The sequence below is a fragment of the Perca flavescens genome, chromosome 13 (genome assembly GCF_004354835.1).
Source record: "Perca flavescens isolate YP-PL-M2 chromosome 13, PFLA_1.0, whole genome shotgun sequence".
Classification (NCBI taxonomy): Eukaryota; Metazoa; Chordata; class Actinopteri; order Perciformes; family Percidae; genus Perca; species Perca flavescens.
In genome coordinates, this window is record NC_041343.1 from 32,243,079 (window position 1) to 32,262,104 (window position 19,026).

General features: G+C 39.6%; 2 protein-coding genes across 2 annotated transcripts; both read right to left on the bottom strand.

Annotated features, from left to right (window-relative positions):
* Positions 1-8,516: 8,516 nt before the first annotated feature.
* On the bottom strand, positions 8,517-8,943 carry LOC114566450 (histone H2B). Its single transcript, XM_028594921.1, has one exon. The coding sequence runs from the start codon at positions 8,925-8,927 to the stop codon at positions 8,550-8,552; it is 378 nt and encodes a 125-aa protein (XP_028450722.1). The 5' UTR covers positions 8,928-8,943; the 3' UTR covers positions 8,517-8,549.
* Positions 8,944-9,700: 757 nt separating this feature from the next.
* Positions 9,701-18,571, bottom strand: LOC114566432 (arachidonate 15-lipoxygenase B). The gene is made up of 14 exons (XM_028594902.1): positions 18,329-18,571; positions 16,525-16,717; positions 16,270-16,351; positions 15,010-15,132; positions 14,823-14,926; positions 13,765-13,931; positions 13,458-13,601; positions 12,789-12,992; positions 12,518-12,604; positions 12,252-12,421; positions 11,887-12,008; positions 10,979-11,079; positions 10,165-10,335; positions 9,701-9,963 (listed from the first exon to the last, which is right to left on the bottom strand). The coding sequence occupies exons 1-14, from the start codon at positions 18,473-18,475 to the stop codon at positions 9,784-9,786; spliced, it is 1,995 nt and encodes a 664-aa protein (XP_028450703.1). The 5' UTR covers positions 18,476-18,571; the 3' UTR covers positions 9,701-9,783.
* Between the last annotated feature and the right edge of the window lie 455 nt (positions 18,572-19,026).

Consider the following 19,026-nt stretch of genomic DNA (forward strand, 5'->3'; position numbering starts at 1 on the left):
GAAAGCGTCACTTCTAATCAGCTGTTAGATTTAAGAATGAGTAGTGCTTGGGTTAATGACGTCTTCCTGAAAGAATTTGCGCTGCGCTTCATTTTTACACAGTGGTATTACTACTTTTACTGAATTAAAACATTAAGTAGTACGTCTTCTTCCTCTGTAAAATGTCACTTTTAGCAATAAATATTGGCCCTGATTTGTCAGCATGCTAACAGTAAAGGGAATAAGATGATGAAAATACTCAAAGTGAAGTTTCTTTTGTGAGTGAAGAGTCTGAAGCACTTTAAATGTACAATATAGTAAGTAAGTAAAATGTATTCGTATAGCACCTTTCACAGATAAAAATCACAAAGTGCTTCACAATAAAATGCAATACAACACAAGAAGTCACAATACGAGCACATCGAAATACAAATAGAACATGTAACAAACAACCATAAAACACCCATCGACTAAGTAAAAGCCTGCTTGAACAGCAGAGTCTTCAGCTGCTTTTTAAAAGATTCAACAGAATCCACACAACGTAGCGAGTGAGGCAAGTCATTCCACAGCCTAGGAGCCATTGCTGGGAATGACCGATCCCCTCTAGTTTTAAAATGAGTGCGGGGAACCACTAATAGCATCTGACCTAATGATCTCAGACTACGGGTGGGGGTATGTAGCTGTATCAAATCAGAGATGTAGAAAGGAACTTGACCGTGCAAGGCTCTGAAAGTAATGACCAGAATTTTAAATTGAATTCTATACTGGACTGGTAACCAGTGAAGTGCTGCTAAAACAGGCGTGATGTGTGCTCTTTTGTTAATGTGCATTAAAAGCCTTGCAGCAGAGTTCTGAACAGTCTGGAGACGATAAAGCTGATTCTTACTCAGACAAGTAAAAAGACTGTTACAGTAATCTAAGCGTGAAGAAATGAAAGCATGAATGATCATCTCTAATTCATCCTTAGTGACAAGTGGCCTTAACTTAGAAATATTTCTCAGGTGGAAGAAACAGTTCCTAACTAATAATTTAGAGGGGTGATCCAACGACATAGCTGAGTCAAAAACCACACCTAAGCTCCTGAGACTCGGCTGGACAGACAAGTCCCCAATATGATGCTTTATCTCAGGGATACGACTTTCAGGGGCAATAATTAGAGTTTCTGTTTTTTCTGAGTTCAAAAGCAGAAAGTTGTCACATAACCACTGTTTGATACTAGACAAACAGTTTATTAAAGATGACAGTTTGGAGAACTCAGTTTCCTTAAAGGAACAGTAAAGTTGGATATCATCCGCAAAGAGATGTTACGATATGTCACTAAATTGACTAATTATCTGTCCTAAAGGAAATATATACAAGAGGAACAGAATAGGTCCCAAGACAGACCCCTGAGGTACCCCACACGACAACTCTGCAGTTTCAGACAATATCTGATTAACATGAACACTAAAACGTCTACCAATATGTAACATTTCTGCATTAAAATGTCTAAAAACGACCATATGTTATGTATTTTATTGACATATATATATATTGACATAAAATATATTGTGATAGTGTGGTTTTAGCTTCTGGTTAATGTTAGCTTGCTGGCTCACTAGCTAACTGGTCAGTTACCAATACAGATAGAATCAAGAAAAACGTAATTATGTTGGGGAAAATGCAGCTATTTTATTAGAATGACTTGAATAAAGGTTATTAAACGTAACGTGAATAAACTTGAATGCATTCTAACCAGCGATGGTGTTTAACAATAAAAACTCCCATAATTCCACGCAACTTCCCAACGTCATCAACAGTCCGTGTTTACCATCCATTGTTCGGGTCGAGAGACACCTCGCGGCAGAAAGTTACATATTGTACGATGCAAAGTTGTCTTCACTGAAAAGGGCAGAATAAAGTGATACAGAGTTTTAACTATTCAATCATTCATTAACATCGTTAGGAAGAGTTTGATTCATTTCAATAACAGCAACGTTAACATTAGAACCCATATTGATACTTCCTGATATTATCTGTAGTATTACTGTAATATAATTAATCATGTTTTATATACTGAAAACAAAGAGACCAACACCAAAATAACTGAACAACATTGTTGGACTGTGTGCCTCTCATATCTCTCTCATCTATAACCTTCCTGCTCACAGTTCCACCTTTACAACCCAAATTAAAACTCACCTTTCACCAGCGGTGTAGTCTACGTGATACGGACGTATACCCAGTATACTCACCAAGAAAGCTCCAGGATTTCCATATACCCGCTTAAAAATGCCCAATGACATGTGACAGCATACTTTACATTATATGTTTGATATATTTTAAATTGTCATCTGTGTATTTCTTCTTCACATCGGCTAAATAAAGGTATTTCCACCGTAAATTGGTGCATAAAAGTGTATCCGAATACAGGAAATGAAGTCTTTGATGCTCAAACTTTCCTTGGGGGAGGACACCCAGACCCCCACTATGAAACTTTCTGATATTATCAGTAGTCTGTTGAAGAGAAAATAGTCAACAGTTAAATAGGCCATCACCAAAATGATTTAACATCATACAATAAGTCCTATTCACACAGGACTAGTATCACCAGGGGACCACACGTGATTCAGAAATTACTACTTCTGTGTTTCGTGCAGCGCGTTCACACGGGATAAGTGAAGTCTGTATTTTTTCTTGAATTAACTGACATCATCCCCCACATATGATGTCAAAACTTACAGTATAAGAATAACAATACGACTTTTAGCTAAATATAGGAAGTAAACAAAAACTACAGATAAATAAAGATAAATATATATATAGTAATGTGTATGGCATTGTGTTATTATACAGCGAATAAATGACATTTAGCATAAATAATATATCGGGTTGGCTCGAATAAAACACATAAAACACAAATGTTATTATTATCAAGATTAGGAGATATTAGACTGATTAGTTAACAATAATATTGCCTTACAAAAAAAAAAACTTTATGAAAAAAGAATCTGAATACTCACACTTCCAGTAAAATACTTACGACAGGATCCATCATCACACAGTGACTGGCGGCCATAACAGCAGTGTTAACAACAGAGAGAAAACTAAAGACACATTACTCTTTTTTTTAACCGTTTATTCAGAACACAGATTTACATTTTAGATAAAATGGAAGCCATAAGGTCGCTCGTCGGTCTTTCGTATCTTCTCCAATCGATTTCTCGTATGTGCGCCTGATAATGAAGGAAGAATGACGTAATGTGGTACGATATGAGGGCGAATCGGTGAGGAGGGAAAGGGGTGTCAAAAAATTCACAAACTAACTAACCAATGGAGGCAGAGGTAGAGCAGCAAGTCATATGTGCTGCAAGGTAGTTGTTAGTTTAGGAAGGTTTAGGAAAAGATCATGGGTCGGGTTATAAATGAACGTTTTATCAAATTAGATTTATTGACACCAATGTTAAAGAACGGTACAACCAAAGAGAGTTGTTCTAAGTTTAAAGTGTAAAATAATTCTGAATGTTCATCACGACATAGTATGATAAATAAAATCATAAAATATATTTGATATCATTTATATTGAAGAATATATAAGAAGAGTCATTGTAATGTAACTGTAATGGTGGAAACAGAAAGATCACATCAAGATCACATCCAGGTGAAAATGTCAGTAAGTTCAGGTTAAATACTTCAATTGGTCACATGGTCTAATGAAATAAACTGAAAGTCCGAAGGCCAACTGGCCTAGAGCAAGACTGTGACAAGTACATCGGTTTGGTAGAAAATTGTAGAAATTTGGTAGAAATACACAAGGCCAAACAATCCAAACTAGTTAACAATTAATTAACTGTCAGTAAGACATACATCTGATTTGACAAGGTATTTGGAAAAACAAAGTTCTTTGTAATATGACCTCTCACAGCCATATCATCTCGGTTCAAGGCCATGTCTGACGTTTGGGTTTGAGTGGAGCTCATGAATCATCCATCATTAAAATACTGGTTGCACCGGATGAAACATGCCAAAATGTGTTTTGCTGGATGGTATTTGCGGTTATAAAACACAGGGATTTCCAGAGAAAACAGAAGACTTTGACCCAGGAAACGCGTATTCATTCCCTGCATCCTAACCACAATCTTTTTCGTAACCTTAAGTAGTCATCTTTGGTGTTAAACATAACTGTTGTTGAAAATTACCTCAAAGCAAAGGTCTTGCCAATGAGGTTTTGCGACAGCTCTTATATTAGATTAGATTCAACTTTATTGTCACTGTGCAGAGTACAAGTACAAAGACAACGAAATGCAGTTTGCGTCCAACCAGAAGCTCAAAAACAGCAGAAAAGTGCAATGTGATATAAAAGTATAGACAGGACAAGAAATATAGTGCAGTGTAGACAGCAGTATACAGTTGGTTTACAGAAGGTGGTTTAGAGTAATATAAATTATACATAAATACGTGCAGTGTATTAGCAGTTACCTTATGAGAGGAGAATAAATATGCTATGTAATATGAACAATGTATGAACAACATGTAATATGTGCAATTTAACAGTAATAATATAGATATATGCAGTGTATTAACAGAATATATAATAAGAGAAACTGAATAAATATGGATATTCAGTTTCAACCATATAGACAGATATGTACAGTATGTACAGCTATGTGCAGTGTGGTAACAGTAACATTGTAGTGAAGAAACAGTAACACTATCTGACCAGGACACAGGCAGCCTTCGTCCGAAATTGACATCTTTTAGGACTCCATTTGGATGTGTGATCATATTAGTCCCGTAGGAACCAGAACCTCTGTGATTGGTGATTCGGGTTGTTTTGGCTGTGTTGGCAATTATAAATTACATTACATGTCATTTAGCTGAAGCTTTTATCCAAAGCAGTGTTCGAATTACATGGGAGCCAGAGGGAGCCGAGCTCCCATAGAGCGAGGACTGGCTCCCATGAAAGCACCAAAGTCAAAAATCAAAAATCTGAGGGGGTCTCTCATATCTGAAGGTGTCTGCCATATGTGGCATTGTAATTTAATCTTAATCAACGCTCATTATCCATCCCTGTGCGATCTCTTACCATTAAAGTCGTTAAATTAAAATACAGGCTACTACGGACGTAGACCTGAGCCTACCCTACGCTCATGAACGCAGCATGACTACACTTCACCACCACACCACCAGGCTACGTGAGCAAACCGCATACGATCGATTTCACAGCACTCGCAAGTCCGAAGAAGTAACCTTGCTTTTAGCTTAAGGTGCTTTTGAGGTAATTACCAACACATAAATATCACTGTCAGTTATGCCACCGAAAAAAAGGTCACCTGCGCCGAATTCATTTTTGGCCCTGACAAGTTTCGGTTTTACCACCAAAAAAAACAAAAAATAGTTGCAGATTTAGAATCAGAAAATACCAAGTCCTCCCAGAGTTGTGCCTTTTGTCATTAGTTTTGTTTTCAATAACTTCGTAAACAGTGGAAGTAAGCCAACAGCTACATGCAAAGTGCAAAGTGGCACCGAGATAAATGATGCCGGATCAACAACGTCGGACTTCATCAGGCATCTCAAAACGCACATAAATAGGTCAGTCACACGCTAATGTAAAAGAGACGTTACATTTAGCATATATCGTCACAGGTGACAAGCTAACCATCGCTAAGTGTTGAGCTAATGCTGGGAACAGGCAAATTATATCTTTATAGTTAGTAGTCGCTGAGGCTCAGACATCCATGGCGCACAGGAGGCAGGACGCACGGATCCATCTCCCCAGGAACAAACGCTGTGTCAGGTGGGCAAACTCATGTGATGCGTTGATCCCGTGGATGATTTGTAGGCTATTAAGTGTACAAGGTGTACCCCGGTCCACCAAACACTGGGTCTTAATTCGGCACATATTTCTGTTACTGTAGTCCTATTTACTATTTCATCCATGGGCAGTGTCCCCTGTCGTGGAGATGCTGGCCTCACTAACCTCTCCTCCTGAGTCAGGTCTCCCTTGCGCTGGACTCAGTTTCACTGAGCCTACTAACACTTACAAAATAAATAAATGGCATTACATCAGTGACTTCAAACTGCTTATCGTGCGTAATTTGGACTGACACTGAGATGCATGTTGTTCTGTAGACTAACTGGTGTGGCGCTGCTACTATTCTCTTGATTTACACTTCGACATTAGACATTTTTTTGAATGAAAGAGACGTTACATTTAGCATATATCATCACAGGAAACAATCTAACCATCGCAAAGTGTTGCGCTAATGCTGGGAAAAGGCACATTGTATCTTTATAGTTGTATATCCATATGATGTGACAGACTTAGGTTATTATTTCACCAGGTCCGAGGGCTAGAGGGATGTGTTAAGTAGACCCCATAAAGTTATCCTACAACTGATGTTAATGCTGTACTGTCTGGACATGCTTTAATTCATACGATTTATGGGACAGATCAGATGGCCAGAGACTTGAGACTTGACTTGAACTTGCCCCTGAAAGACTTGAGACTCGACTTGGACTCAAGCTCAAAAAATTACTTGTGAACATCTCTGCTGTGCGCATATAGGCCCACTGCGCAAAAGCGCCACTCGCGCCTAGGTTATTTAATTGTATAGCCTTGGTAGGCTATGTGCGGGGTGTGCCAACTTTTTTTATGAGATAAAGAGACACCCTTAAAGACAAAAAGATAATTCGAACACTGATCCAAAGCGACTTAAAATTACTTTATATGTCAGAGTTAACACACCTCTGGAGCAACTAGGGGTTAAGTGTCATGCTCAGGGACACATTGGTTGATGTATCGCAGCGGGAATCGAACCACGAATCCACTGCGCCATCACCACCCAATGAAAGTTTTGAGATCATATGTGGGGGATGATGTCAGTTAATTCAAGAAAAAATACAGACTTCACTTATCCCGTGTGAATGCGCTGCACGAAACACAGAAGTAGTAATTTCTGAATCACTTGAGGTCCCCTGGTGATACTAGTCCTGTGTGAATAGGACTTATTGTATGATGTTAAATCATTTTGGTGATGGCTTATTTAACTGTTGACTATTTTCTCTTCAACAGACTACTGATAATATCAGAAAGTATCATTGGTGAGTGGGTTTTACAGTTTAAACGTGTTAAAGTTGATGTAATCAAAGACTAGAGCAACTAACTGAAAGTTCAGGTGGAAGGCAGTGGTTTAGTCTAAAGTATAATAGTGGGTATACTGTACTGTCTATATATGGGCCAGAATGGGCCTTTTTGGGGGGGCGCATTTTATAGTGGGGGGGTCTGGGTGTCCTCCCCCAGGGAAGGTTTGAGCATCAAAAACTTAATTTCCTGTATTCGGATACACTTTTATGCACTAATTTACTGTGGAAATCCCTTTATTTAGCCTATGTGAAGAAGAAAAACACAGATGTCAATTCAAATTATATCAAACATATAATGGAAAGTATGTTGTTACATGTCATTGGGCATTTTTAAGCGGGTATATGGAAATCTTGGAGCTTTCTTAGTGAGTATACTGGGTATACGTCCGTATCACGTAGACTACACCGCTGGTGAAAGGTGAGTTTTAATTTGGGTTGTAAAGGTGGAACTGTGAGCAGGAAGGTTATAGATGAGAGAGATATGAGAGGCACACAGTCCAACAATGTTGTTCAGTTATTTTGGTGTTGGTCTTTGTTTTCAGTATATAAAACATGATTAATTATATTACAGATAATATCAGGAAGTATCAATATGGGTTCTAATCTTAACGTTGCTGTTATTGAAATGAATCAAACTCTTCCTAACGATGTTAATGAATGATTGAATAGTTAAAACTCTGTATCACTTTATTCTGCCCTTTTCAGTGAAGACAACTTTGCATCGTACAATATGTAACTTTCTGCCGCGAGGTGTCTCTCGACCCGAACAATGGATGGTAAACACGGACTGTTGATGACGTTGGGAAGTTGCGTGGAATTATGAGAGGTCTAATGAAGAACTGAATATCCACAACATCCACTTATGTTTGCAAGTTTAATGCAACGGGCAGCATTACATCTTAACAAGTTACTGTCCTCTGTCTCACGCTAACAACTTCTTCGGTCTTTAACTAGCGTCAACATCCGGTCAGCTAAACACACAACTCAATGTAATAGTGCCTCCTTCTGGAACATCCGTTATTAGCAGCTAACTTCAGAAACTGTATAAGGAAATGAACTATTATTCTTCATAGCCAAGTAACTGATATAGCTTAAAGATAAGCATTCTTGTAACTTAATATTACAGTTCGGATACCACACTATAGAACCCAAAAATGAGTTTACATATAGTGATAACAAGTTGGTGCAAGTGTATACTGGTGGTTGTGGTGTAAAAGCGGAGATAACGTTGAAAAATGCTACAATAACGGGTTAACAAAAACAAAAAAACAAACTCATTTTGATATGGGATACCTTAAATAGATAAAATACAATTTTAAATAGTGACAACTAATATGGAAAAGATACTTTGTATCCAAACACATTTATTAATACTTTGCTCTTTAAGAAGAAGTGTGTGGCTCTTAAAAGAGCCGTTGGTTTGGTGAATTACATCATCGGGATGTTTACTTGGAGCTGGTGTACTTGGTGACGGCCTTGGTGCCCTCAGACACTGCGTGCTTGGCCAGCTCCCCGGGCAGCAGCAGCCTCACGGCGGTCTGGATCTCGCGGGAAGTGATGGTGGAGCGCTTGTTGTAGTGAGCCAGACGGGACGCCTCACCGGCGATGCGCTCAAAGATGTCACTCACAAACGAGTTCATGATGCCCATGGCCTTGGAGGAGATGCCGGTATCGGGGTGGACCTGCTTCAGCACCTTGTACACGTAGATGGCGTAGCTCTCCTTCCTGCTCTTTCGCCTCTTCTTGCCACCCTTGGCGGCGGTCTTAGTCACGGCTTTCTTAGAGCCCTTCTTGGGCGCTTTCACGGTGGCTTCTGCTGGCATGTTTGCTTCGGATAGGAATTCCTGAAACCGATAACGAGACTGTATCCCAGACGCCTCTTTTATCTGCAACTGATGCAAATGAGACTGTGCTGTTGCTCGCACAGGATTGGCTGAGCTTTGTGAGTGAGACTGAGCATGCGCCAACACAAAGTAACCGTCCCAGAGCCGTCAGAAGACATTAACGGCTCTGAACCTTCCTAAAGCTGATGTTATTTTAGATATCAGACTTAACTTTAATAAATAAATGTTGTGTGATTTTAATGGCCAAACAATGCATCCATGGAAGTAGATTCACTGTTTCCAAACCAGTATTTGTATAGTTTATCCTAACAAGGCTTTTATATTTAGGAAAACATGCACATTTTGATTCCTGAGTAGACCTATTTTACATCTTGATGAGTTTGCTTTTTTAACTTTTGTGGTGTTTGAGGTAATTTAATTTGTAGTTTGTATTCTCTTTTGTTTGTCAAATGTTCCATTTTCACTCTTTGTACTTATGTAAACATGTATAAGCCTGTTTTGGTTGGTACATTAAAGTTATGTACCAAACCAACAACAACTGCTCATGTAAGAGCCACACACATCCAACTAAAGAGAAATCCTCATTTACCATTTGTCTATTGTCAATGTAATTCAGCGTTTTTCGTGTGTGCGGTAAGTGAGTCTATCAATATATAGATCTCATTTGACAAACTTATCTTAAAATATGTATTTAACAAGTTACTGTATACATCTCCCACTATGCCCAAGTCAAGACACTCACACAGAGCCCATTATTTAACATTGCATATTTATTTAACATTTGTTAATATGAAGCTGAATCTGGCCCAACAGCTGAGGAGGTCACACCTGATATTTAAATTGCCACGCTGTTTTCTAGCTTTTTGGGATCCATGTATGTGTATGGGACCTCCAGCCGCTCGTTTCTGGCTTTGATGTCCGCACTTAACACTTCAAGCTCTCCTTGAAAAGCCTTTATCAGCTTGCAGGGAATCTCCTCACTGAAATGGTCCTCTGGGTATTGGCCAAGAGGGACCTAATGAGATAAATTATATATTTAAAAACCGTTTAGAAATTTTTGAACTTAAAATTACTGGCAATAGAAAGTACAGTTGTAGTGAGCATGATTTCTTTCTGTAGCTCAAACAGGATGTCTTGCCCTAATGACATACTAACTTACTTAACAAACTGAACATATAGGTAGTTTATAATATTTTATAAAATCTCAGGCACTTACGAAGTCAGATGACTGCTTGCTGAGTAGCCACATGGTGGCCATTCCCTGAACTGTTGTGTTGACGTCAGGGAATGTCTGCAGCATTGTGGCCTCGCTTGTTTTCCCCTTTGTGGTTGGTGGAGGAAGTTGCAGAGAGATTGGAGCGTTGGGCATCCAGGCATCATAGTCATACTGCAAGGAATTAATGATTTACAGATTACTGCTTAATACTCTTTGAATCACGCCATATCAGTCAATAGGTCAGTCTGTTCACCACTTGATGGTCCACACTGATTCATGGTCCCCAGAGGATAGATCCTAATGACTTTGGTGATCCCTGACCTTTTACTCCGCACCACCATGAGGTTAACATTAGTAGTTTTCAACTTAACTTGATTTACTAGATTGTCATTAAATCCAGTTCAGACATTCATATTGGAATCAGTTTGGTGATCCTCTGACTTTTCATACATCACCATCATAACATTATATTTGTCCAATCTTTATGACCAAATACCTTCAAAACTGCCATTTCCATCCATCTCAGCTGTTAATTGTGTTTTGTGCTAATTAATGTTTGCATGTTAACATTGTGAACTCAGATTGTGATCTTGTAAACAAATACTAAAAGTCTGCATGTTCGCATTTTAGCATGTGTTGCATTTAGTGTAAAACATCACTGACTAAGTGCAGCCTCACAGACCTGTTAGCATGGCTGTAGACTTTTGTTAATGCCTTCCATCTTTCTTCAGTTCAGAACTAAACCGCAAAACCTCATGAACCCATCCCACAATAGCATTATAATTCATCATCGGGGTAAATTAAAGGGCTTCACCTGTCCATTATTCACAGCCGAGTGCTGTCCTGAGCAAGTGAAGGTCACCATGGTGACAAACTTGACCAACTCAGCCACGGTGGTAAAGCTCTGTGGAATTCCTGAGAATCAGAAGGAATAATCTAACTCAAAGACATCCAGATAAATAGTTGAGTTATGTTTGCATTATGATAATATAAATGTGCACATGAACCATCATTTATCACCATAATGAGCTTTTTCATTAAAGCGCAAATCTTGCCCAAATGCAACATAGGGTCTTTTTGCGAGTGTACCTGAGTCAAACTTGTTTAAAAAGCATATTTAGGTCAGAAACACCACTTTGAAGATGTACTGTATTTTAGTTTTTTGGTCAAATGGCCTTTTAAAAAGGGAGTGCTAGGGGCACTTTTATGCTTGCCTCAAAATAGCCATTTTTTAAAACACTAAAAAGCTCGACACGACAGGATATTTTGCTCAAAGTATCACCAGGGGATCTACACCTTAACTACACTGGTCCACAAGGGATATACTGAATCTGTGGCTTGACTTATTTTCATATCGACTCGTTCTGACGGCCAAGGTGGTAGCGGCTGGAAACAACGAGAGCAGCTGTGAGTTGTTCAAAACCTTAGTAAACTCCGGGTACACAATGTTGTCAATGCTTGCGTTAAGGTGTAGAGCCCCTGGTGAAACTTCGAGCAAAGTTTCATGTTGTCGAGCCTTCGTAGTAGTTTAAAAATAGCTATTTTGAGGCTAGCATAAAAGTGCCCCTAGCTGTCCCATTCAAAAGGCCATTTGACCGAAAATACAGTAAATCTTAAGTGACGCTTCTGTCCTAAATACGCTTTTAAACTAAAGTTTGACTCTGGTACATTCACAAAAAGAATGTAGGTTGCATTTTGGTGAGAGTTGTGTTTAAAGCTCACCTGTGCCTGTTTGGGAAAGAAATCCATGTTCAAAAATGTCTGAAATCCACTTCTGCAGTTCAGAGTCTTTCTGGACCTCAGCATCATTCTTGTAGTAGAAGCTGAGCACTCCCTGCACAAACCTTTGAGGAATGTAGATAGGTGAAATATAAAAACACATTCCTAGTTGATATACATAGTTATGTTTGATTAGTAATTAATACCTTTAAATTATGGACCGGAAACCCTACACAAATGTTGGCTGACTCAATTATTCAGGAGAAATTGAACCAAGTTACATTAGAGAACAAAAAGCTAGCTACTAAGGAGGGCAGCATTTTGGGATCCTTTCTCCCTCCCCCCCCATATGGGGACACCTGTACTACCTTTGAATGATATCCCAAAGCTTGAGCCCATCATCCCTGTAGTAGAAGTTCGGCAGAGCCTCCACACCACGCTCAGCAATGTCCTCTGGTATGCAGAGGGAGCTGTAAGTCATTGAGGACAGTGATCTCTCCAGGATTGTCATCACACCCTCTCCACCAGGAGCTGCAAACTAGATGTCACGTAAGGAATGTAGTTAGACAAATACTGTGAATGACATGGGGGAAAAAACAAAAACTGTTTAGTGAGCTTCTTGGTATTTCCATACCTGTGTAAAAACTCCAGTCTCAGATATTAGAAGACTTCGAGCTAAGTAGTTGATCTGCAGAGTGTAGCGAGTGTGGGGTATAAGGAGCTGAGGGAAAGAGTGAACTCAGTTAGTAACACTATGTTAACAAAGTCTGAAATCTTGATGCTTCCTTTCCATTTAGCAGTGAGAAGTTCTTGCAAAGAAACTTGAACCTGATTCATCAACTTTGGAAGATTAAAAAACCAAGTTGATAAAACTACAGTAAGTTGAGTATTCAGCCTTCAGTTACCTTGTACAGTGGATGCACCATTGGCACATTACGCAGCAGTGACACTGTAAACACCTCAGCCAGCAGATGAGTGCGCAGCAGGTGAACATTGAGTTCATGTGCACTGAAATCTGCACTTCTCACAAAAATCTTGGCCATCAACCAGTCGTACTCAGAATCGGTAGGAAAGAAGATGGGGTTGTCATCTGCTGGAGTCTGCTTCAGCTGCAGGAGAAGGAAGGGGGATGTAGTTTATTCAACTCATTGGATCCATTTCCAGTACTGGTTAATGTTCTGTAATTGTTGAATGCTGTTGCCCATTTACTATAGGTTTCATCTGCTATTCAGTTAGGAAATTCATATTTTCAGTGAATCCCAGCATCCGTTGATCCTCAATCATCAATTATTTAATGGCTAACTTATGTCTTTGACAAAAGGAAAGTAGGCTGTCTAGCAACTGCAATGAAAATACTTTGCATATAGCTTTTTCTCTAAACCACATTCTTCATATGCATTATGTCTGCACTCCATTTGTGTAATTTCACTAAAGGTAGTTCTGTCTACCCTGTATATATACACACACCGTATATGACATGTACAGTATAGTAGTGCATGGCTGTCAGTCCTGGAACAAGGATTACTCCCTAACCTAATGCTTCACTATAAGCTACATCTGAGTGCTAATCTCACCTGAATAGCAATTGGCATCAGTTTATCATCAGGTGTTTTGTGGAGTAGGATGAGGGGAGCCATCAAGTACTGCTTCTTCCCATTGATGGTGTTTGCTTTCACTCCATCCAAAAGCTTGTAGTCACACAGGAATATGTTGCCGTTCTGTTTGAAAGTTTAGTGAGGATGAGAAACTATTTGACTCACATGCATACAGTGTGGATATTACATACACTAAGCAAACATTCAACATGCAATTCTTAAACATGTCACGGGGCAGAACAAGATTGTTGCAAATACTAAGGTCAATTAAGATCAGGATATTCACCTCCATTTCATTTCTCAAGCTACCCTGACCATGACGGAAGACCATGTCGTCAGTGACAGGAAAGTTATGGGGCAGAGATGAGCAACGTCTGATCAACATGGGGTTGAGACCATTTAGATACTGGTAGGCAAAAAATGCATCCTCCTTCCAATGTTCCTGGACGTAGTCTGGGGAATGAACAGAGTTAAACTTGAGTGAATTCAAAATGTTTGTTAGAAAATCTTACTCTGCCACTATTCAGTCCCTCCAGAAAAACAAGATTATGAAATTACATAATTGACCTTTCACCAGGAGCCATGTTGACTTGTCCTAGTATGAAAAGCACAGTTGAGATTGATAACCTTAGCGATGTCTCAGTTCCATCAAGTGTCCCAGTAAGCTATTTCAGTGATTCAGCATGCACAATACCAGGACCTCTCCTAAGTGGAATGCAGCCATCAGTAATGGTTTTGAATACACCTGTGCTTTTCCTACTATGACAGTAACAGGTCTGCCATGAAAAAAGGTCAGCAATCACTTCCCCCCCACCCCATCAAACTGCAATTTTTGCAAGTTCACATAATTGCGTAAAAAGCCTGCATATTCCTTTGCATTCTTTTAAGAAAACATGCCACATAAGCAAGGATTTTTGCCTACAACAATCACAAAAAAACTCTGCATTTTCCTTGAATCAGCTTAGGTGTACCCTGCATGTGAAACTGAAACAAGGGAAACAATAAGTTACACATGGACAAAGCATAAAATTAGGAAACCCTTACAAGTTTAGTCACATTTACTTCAGTCACTTGAAGACAGAAGCCAATAAACCATTTAGTATTCAGTAGTTTTTTTGGGGAGGAATGCAGTCAAATATCGGAGAAAGTACAGTTAGGCGGAGCACAACATTCTGGACCCTGTAGAAAGGCATTTTCTATGGGCCCCTCCCCACATCCATCTTTTTGGGCCCTCCTCCCATGAGGGCCCTGGGTAGTCAGTCCCCTTTTTTCCAGCAGTCCAACACCCCTGTGTACTACTATGAATACAGTAGTAAGTATTTCATGAAATGTCCATGATAGTACCTGATAGGTCAGTCCGTTTGCAGCAAAACACCCGATTGATATCATCAATGTTTGTCCAGTTCTCCTTCCTATCAGCCAGACCCTTAAGTTGCAGTTCAGTCAACCTTGAAAATAAGAGTAACTTCATTATACTGCCTTAAATAGCATTGATAGTCCGGTACATAGTAACAGATTTTGAGGACCTCACCCGCTGGCTGCAGTGTAGCGAAACTCCGTGTCCTTAGTAAAGGAGAAGCGGACCTCACAAGGCAAAGAATGAGCGTCCTTTGCCTTCATGCAGTGGGGCATTCCCTTCGCATACACATCCCAGCTGGAATAAATATAGAAGAACAGAGATGTGAGGAACTTTGGACTAGATACCAGTGGAACTGCTATTTCTCTAGGAATAATATGCCGTCCTTGACATGCATTTATTTATGTAATATTTGTGGAAAACTCCCTGCTGCACCGATGAGCCGACGTCACTCCTTGGACTCACGCATTCGCGCAACTTCGCCATTTCCGTTGTAGTTCGCGGCAGACACGAGTACAGCTGCTCTAAAGTTGCACGTTACTTATATAGCCTTCTGTTTTGTTGCCGTGTGCTTTATTGAGAACGTAAGTGCACAATTTTATGTCCATGCCGGTGTTGCATGTATCTTTGTGTAGCTAACCTAACAGTGTTTTCTTTACTATAGTTCAGATTGCATGCTTGTGTCTACTGTAATATTAGGAGCTTACTGCAAATATGTCACTCCGAAGTAACAGTTAATTCTTTGATTCATGGATGAAGGTTAGCCCAGTGTTGTACATTCGTTCATTACAATCCTGCTGAGGATTAGTTCAGCTGTTGCACTAGCAATGCTGTTGCTGGTTTAATTGTTGAAGCGCCGCTGGTCTATCACATGACTATTGCACCTATATGTAGCAGTTATGGTAATTTGTGGTCTTACAGTGCCATCTAGTGGCCAATAGATTTAACTGCACAATGAAACCTACAGTCTATTACTACATTTGGATTTATTGATTTCCATTACTATCCAGTATTATTTGGTTGTTTGCACAGCAACTATTACATAGCAATTATGTATATTGCAGTGAGTTGTTGCCGATTGATCTGTAGTCTATATACATGTGTATTCTTTATGTACAGGTTATATTTACATGTTCTGCATTTCTTCATTTTATGGAAAACTACACCCAAACACATACTATCACAAGCAACAACCACTGTATTCACCTGCTGGAATAGGAGGTCAATAAATCTGTTGAACTAAACCAAAGGTTGCAGCGACTCTTACCAGAGTACATAGCCATTTAAATAAACCCTGGCAGGTGTAACAAGGTCATATTGGGGTTCATTTATCATTGTGTGCCATGAACGTATATTAACCAAAGGTGGAGGAGGTCTGGAGGCATGTTAGTTTTGGAGTGCATGAACTAAAAATGTGTTGTTCTGAGCTCTCACCAATAGTCCTTCTCTCTTTGATCCAGTTCCACCTGCCGACTGGACCTGCCACGAGAATTGTTGTCCTCGAAGACTCTCAGCGCTTGGAGAAAGAACCACAACAGTTTGAATTTGTTTATACTGTATATACACAGTATAATGTTGAAATGAATTTACTCCAGCCTCCTCATAGACCGGCTTTCAGAACGTGTCTTCATTTTATGTCTTCTGTGGTCAGTGAACAGCGTACAGAATGCTAAGCTAATTCCCACAAACCTGTTCCCTCTCGGAAGAGGTGCACCTTGCTGTCAGTGATCCAGCGGTAGATGGGAAAGTTGTAGGTAGCTCCCTCAGGAGATTTCACTTGCACCTTGGCGGGGAACCAACCATCTTCAGGGAACAGTGGGAGACACTGTTTGTCCAGCTCTATCAGGACCAGCTTTCCAATGGAGACAGGGCAGGATATCAACTGGAGTAATAAAATAAAACATTACATGTTTGTACAACATACATTACAAAGAAACTTAAAATTGCAAAAATCATGCAACGTCAAATATGCTTAACTGCTTCAAATGCTACTGTGACAACTTCAGCCATGCTTTAGTTGGTAGAAGCATTGCGCCTCATTCACCAATATCTTCCTAAGTTTTCTCTTAAATATGTTCTTAAGAAAGTTTCTAAGAGAAGTTTACGTCGGATTCATGACGTGTTCTTAAACAGAATTGGTCGCACCTGTGTTCTTAGGATTGATGAATCCCACGTCTTCGTAACTGACAGCGCGTGCCAGTTGTTCCTAATTAGCATAAGAAAACTCACAGCAAATTCCCATATAAGGACATGACACTTCCTGTGCACCTCCTGGGAAGAGGCAGAGTGGCGGTGGAGAAAGTACTAAATCTCAAGTAAAAGTACAAATAAGAGACATATTTACTTTAGTTAAATTTTAAGGTGTCTACTACCACAAACAAGGCCTGGCTTTTTAAAGAAGATCCTAACCAGCATAAAACGGAAATGTGTTAGAATCGGAATGCGGTTGGTTTTATTCACGGATGTATTTTATTTCACGCTGCCTGGCGGAGGAGTAAACAACGCTGTAGAGAGGCAACTAGGATTTACAAACTAAATAAAAAAAAAAAAAAAAAAAGGGTCAGCAGCGCTGTGCCCGGGCTCTGCAGCACCGGAGCCGGCTTGGATCAGCGGTGCCCCATATATATCCACGGTAACCAAACTTCACTGGTGAGACAAACGTGTGACGGTCAGGAAGACGTTATAGCGGGGGGGAAACTAATCAGAAAATGTAACGGAACGTTGTAGAAATGTACTGGAGTAGAAAGTATAGATAATTGCTGCAAATTGTAACAAAGTATAAGTCAAAAGTAGGCAATGCACTATTGGGTCTGCTTAAGTAAAAGATACGTGAAAAATGTATTTAAGTACAGTTACGAAGAATTTGTACTTTGTTACATTCTACCACTGCATTTTGGCCCTATAAATAGCGACCAACCACCAAATAACGCAGGATTTAATCAGTTTAATTGCTGATGTAAATTGCAGAGTTAGTGTTTTTTGCATAATGTGATTTTTTTCTCAACAAATCATCAGAAATACAGTACAGAACAATACGATCATGGTAAACGACTGTAGAATTAAATAAAATGCAGTAACCAATAATTTGGAGCAAATTGTCATCAATCAAATATGCGTAAGAGTGCTTTTCAGTGTTCACAGATGTTGTTCGTAAATGTTCTTAGTTAAGAACAAATCCAAGTTAAGAAAAATTTGTGACTGCCAGAATCTTCGTAAAAAGTGCGTAAGAAGGGTTTAAGAACACATTTCGTAAGAACGGTTGGTGAACTCTCATGTCAATTCAGACACTGAATTCTGCCACTACCTGCTGTTTTGTATTACCTGCTCATTCCATTCACCTGGCCTACATTTAATTGAATTAAATGTAAGAGGGTGGAGAAAAATTAAACTTGTTCAATTGATGACAGTATTTGATGTGAGTAAAATACCATATAGGCAACCTTGAGGAATCATGTAATACATTTAAACGGAGAGAGGGATATTTCAGACTCACTGTTCCACTGGTGAAGGGTAGTAAAGCTTCTTTGAGCCATGTGCGTTTGCTCTCCCCATCTGTGCCCACCAGCTTAACGAAGACATTGTTAAAAGTGGCGGCATAGGCGAGATTGCCGGTGGATACGGTCACTTCATAATTCGCCATTTTCACTCTGGAACGCAGCAGGCTCCTGGTGGGACGAGATCAGTAATGACCTCTGGTACGGGTGTGTGTTTCCTCTGCTCTCTTGTGTCCTGATCCAGGTCCCACCCCTTTCATCTGACAGGTCAGGCACACCTGCAGCGCTTCAGCAATCAGGGCTACTGACATGGGGGGGGGAGGAGCCCAAAATGCTGCCCTCTTTAGTAGCTAGTTTTTTGTTCTCTTATGTAACTTGGTTCAATTTCTCATGAATAATTTAGTCAGCCAGTCCTTTTATTTTCATGACTATTTACATTGTAGATTCTCACTGAAGGCATCAAAACTATAAATGAACACCTATGGAATTATGTACTTAACAAAAAAGTGTCAAATAACTGAAAATATGTCTGTATATTTTAGATTATTCAAAGTAGCCACTCTTTGCTTGTTTATTAATAAGGGACAAACTTCCACTAATTAACCCTGACAAAGCACACATGTGAAGTGAACCATTTCAGGTGACTACCTCATGAAGCTCATTGAGAGAACACCAAGGGTTTGCAGAGTTATCAAAA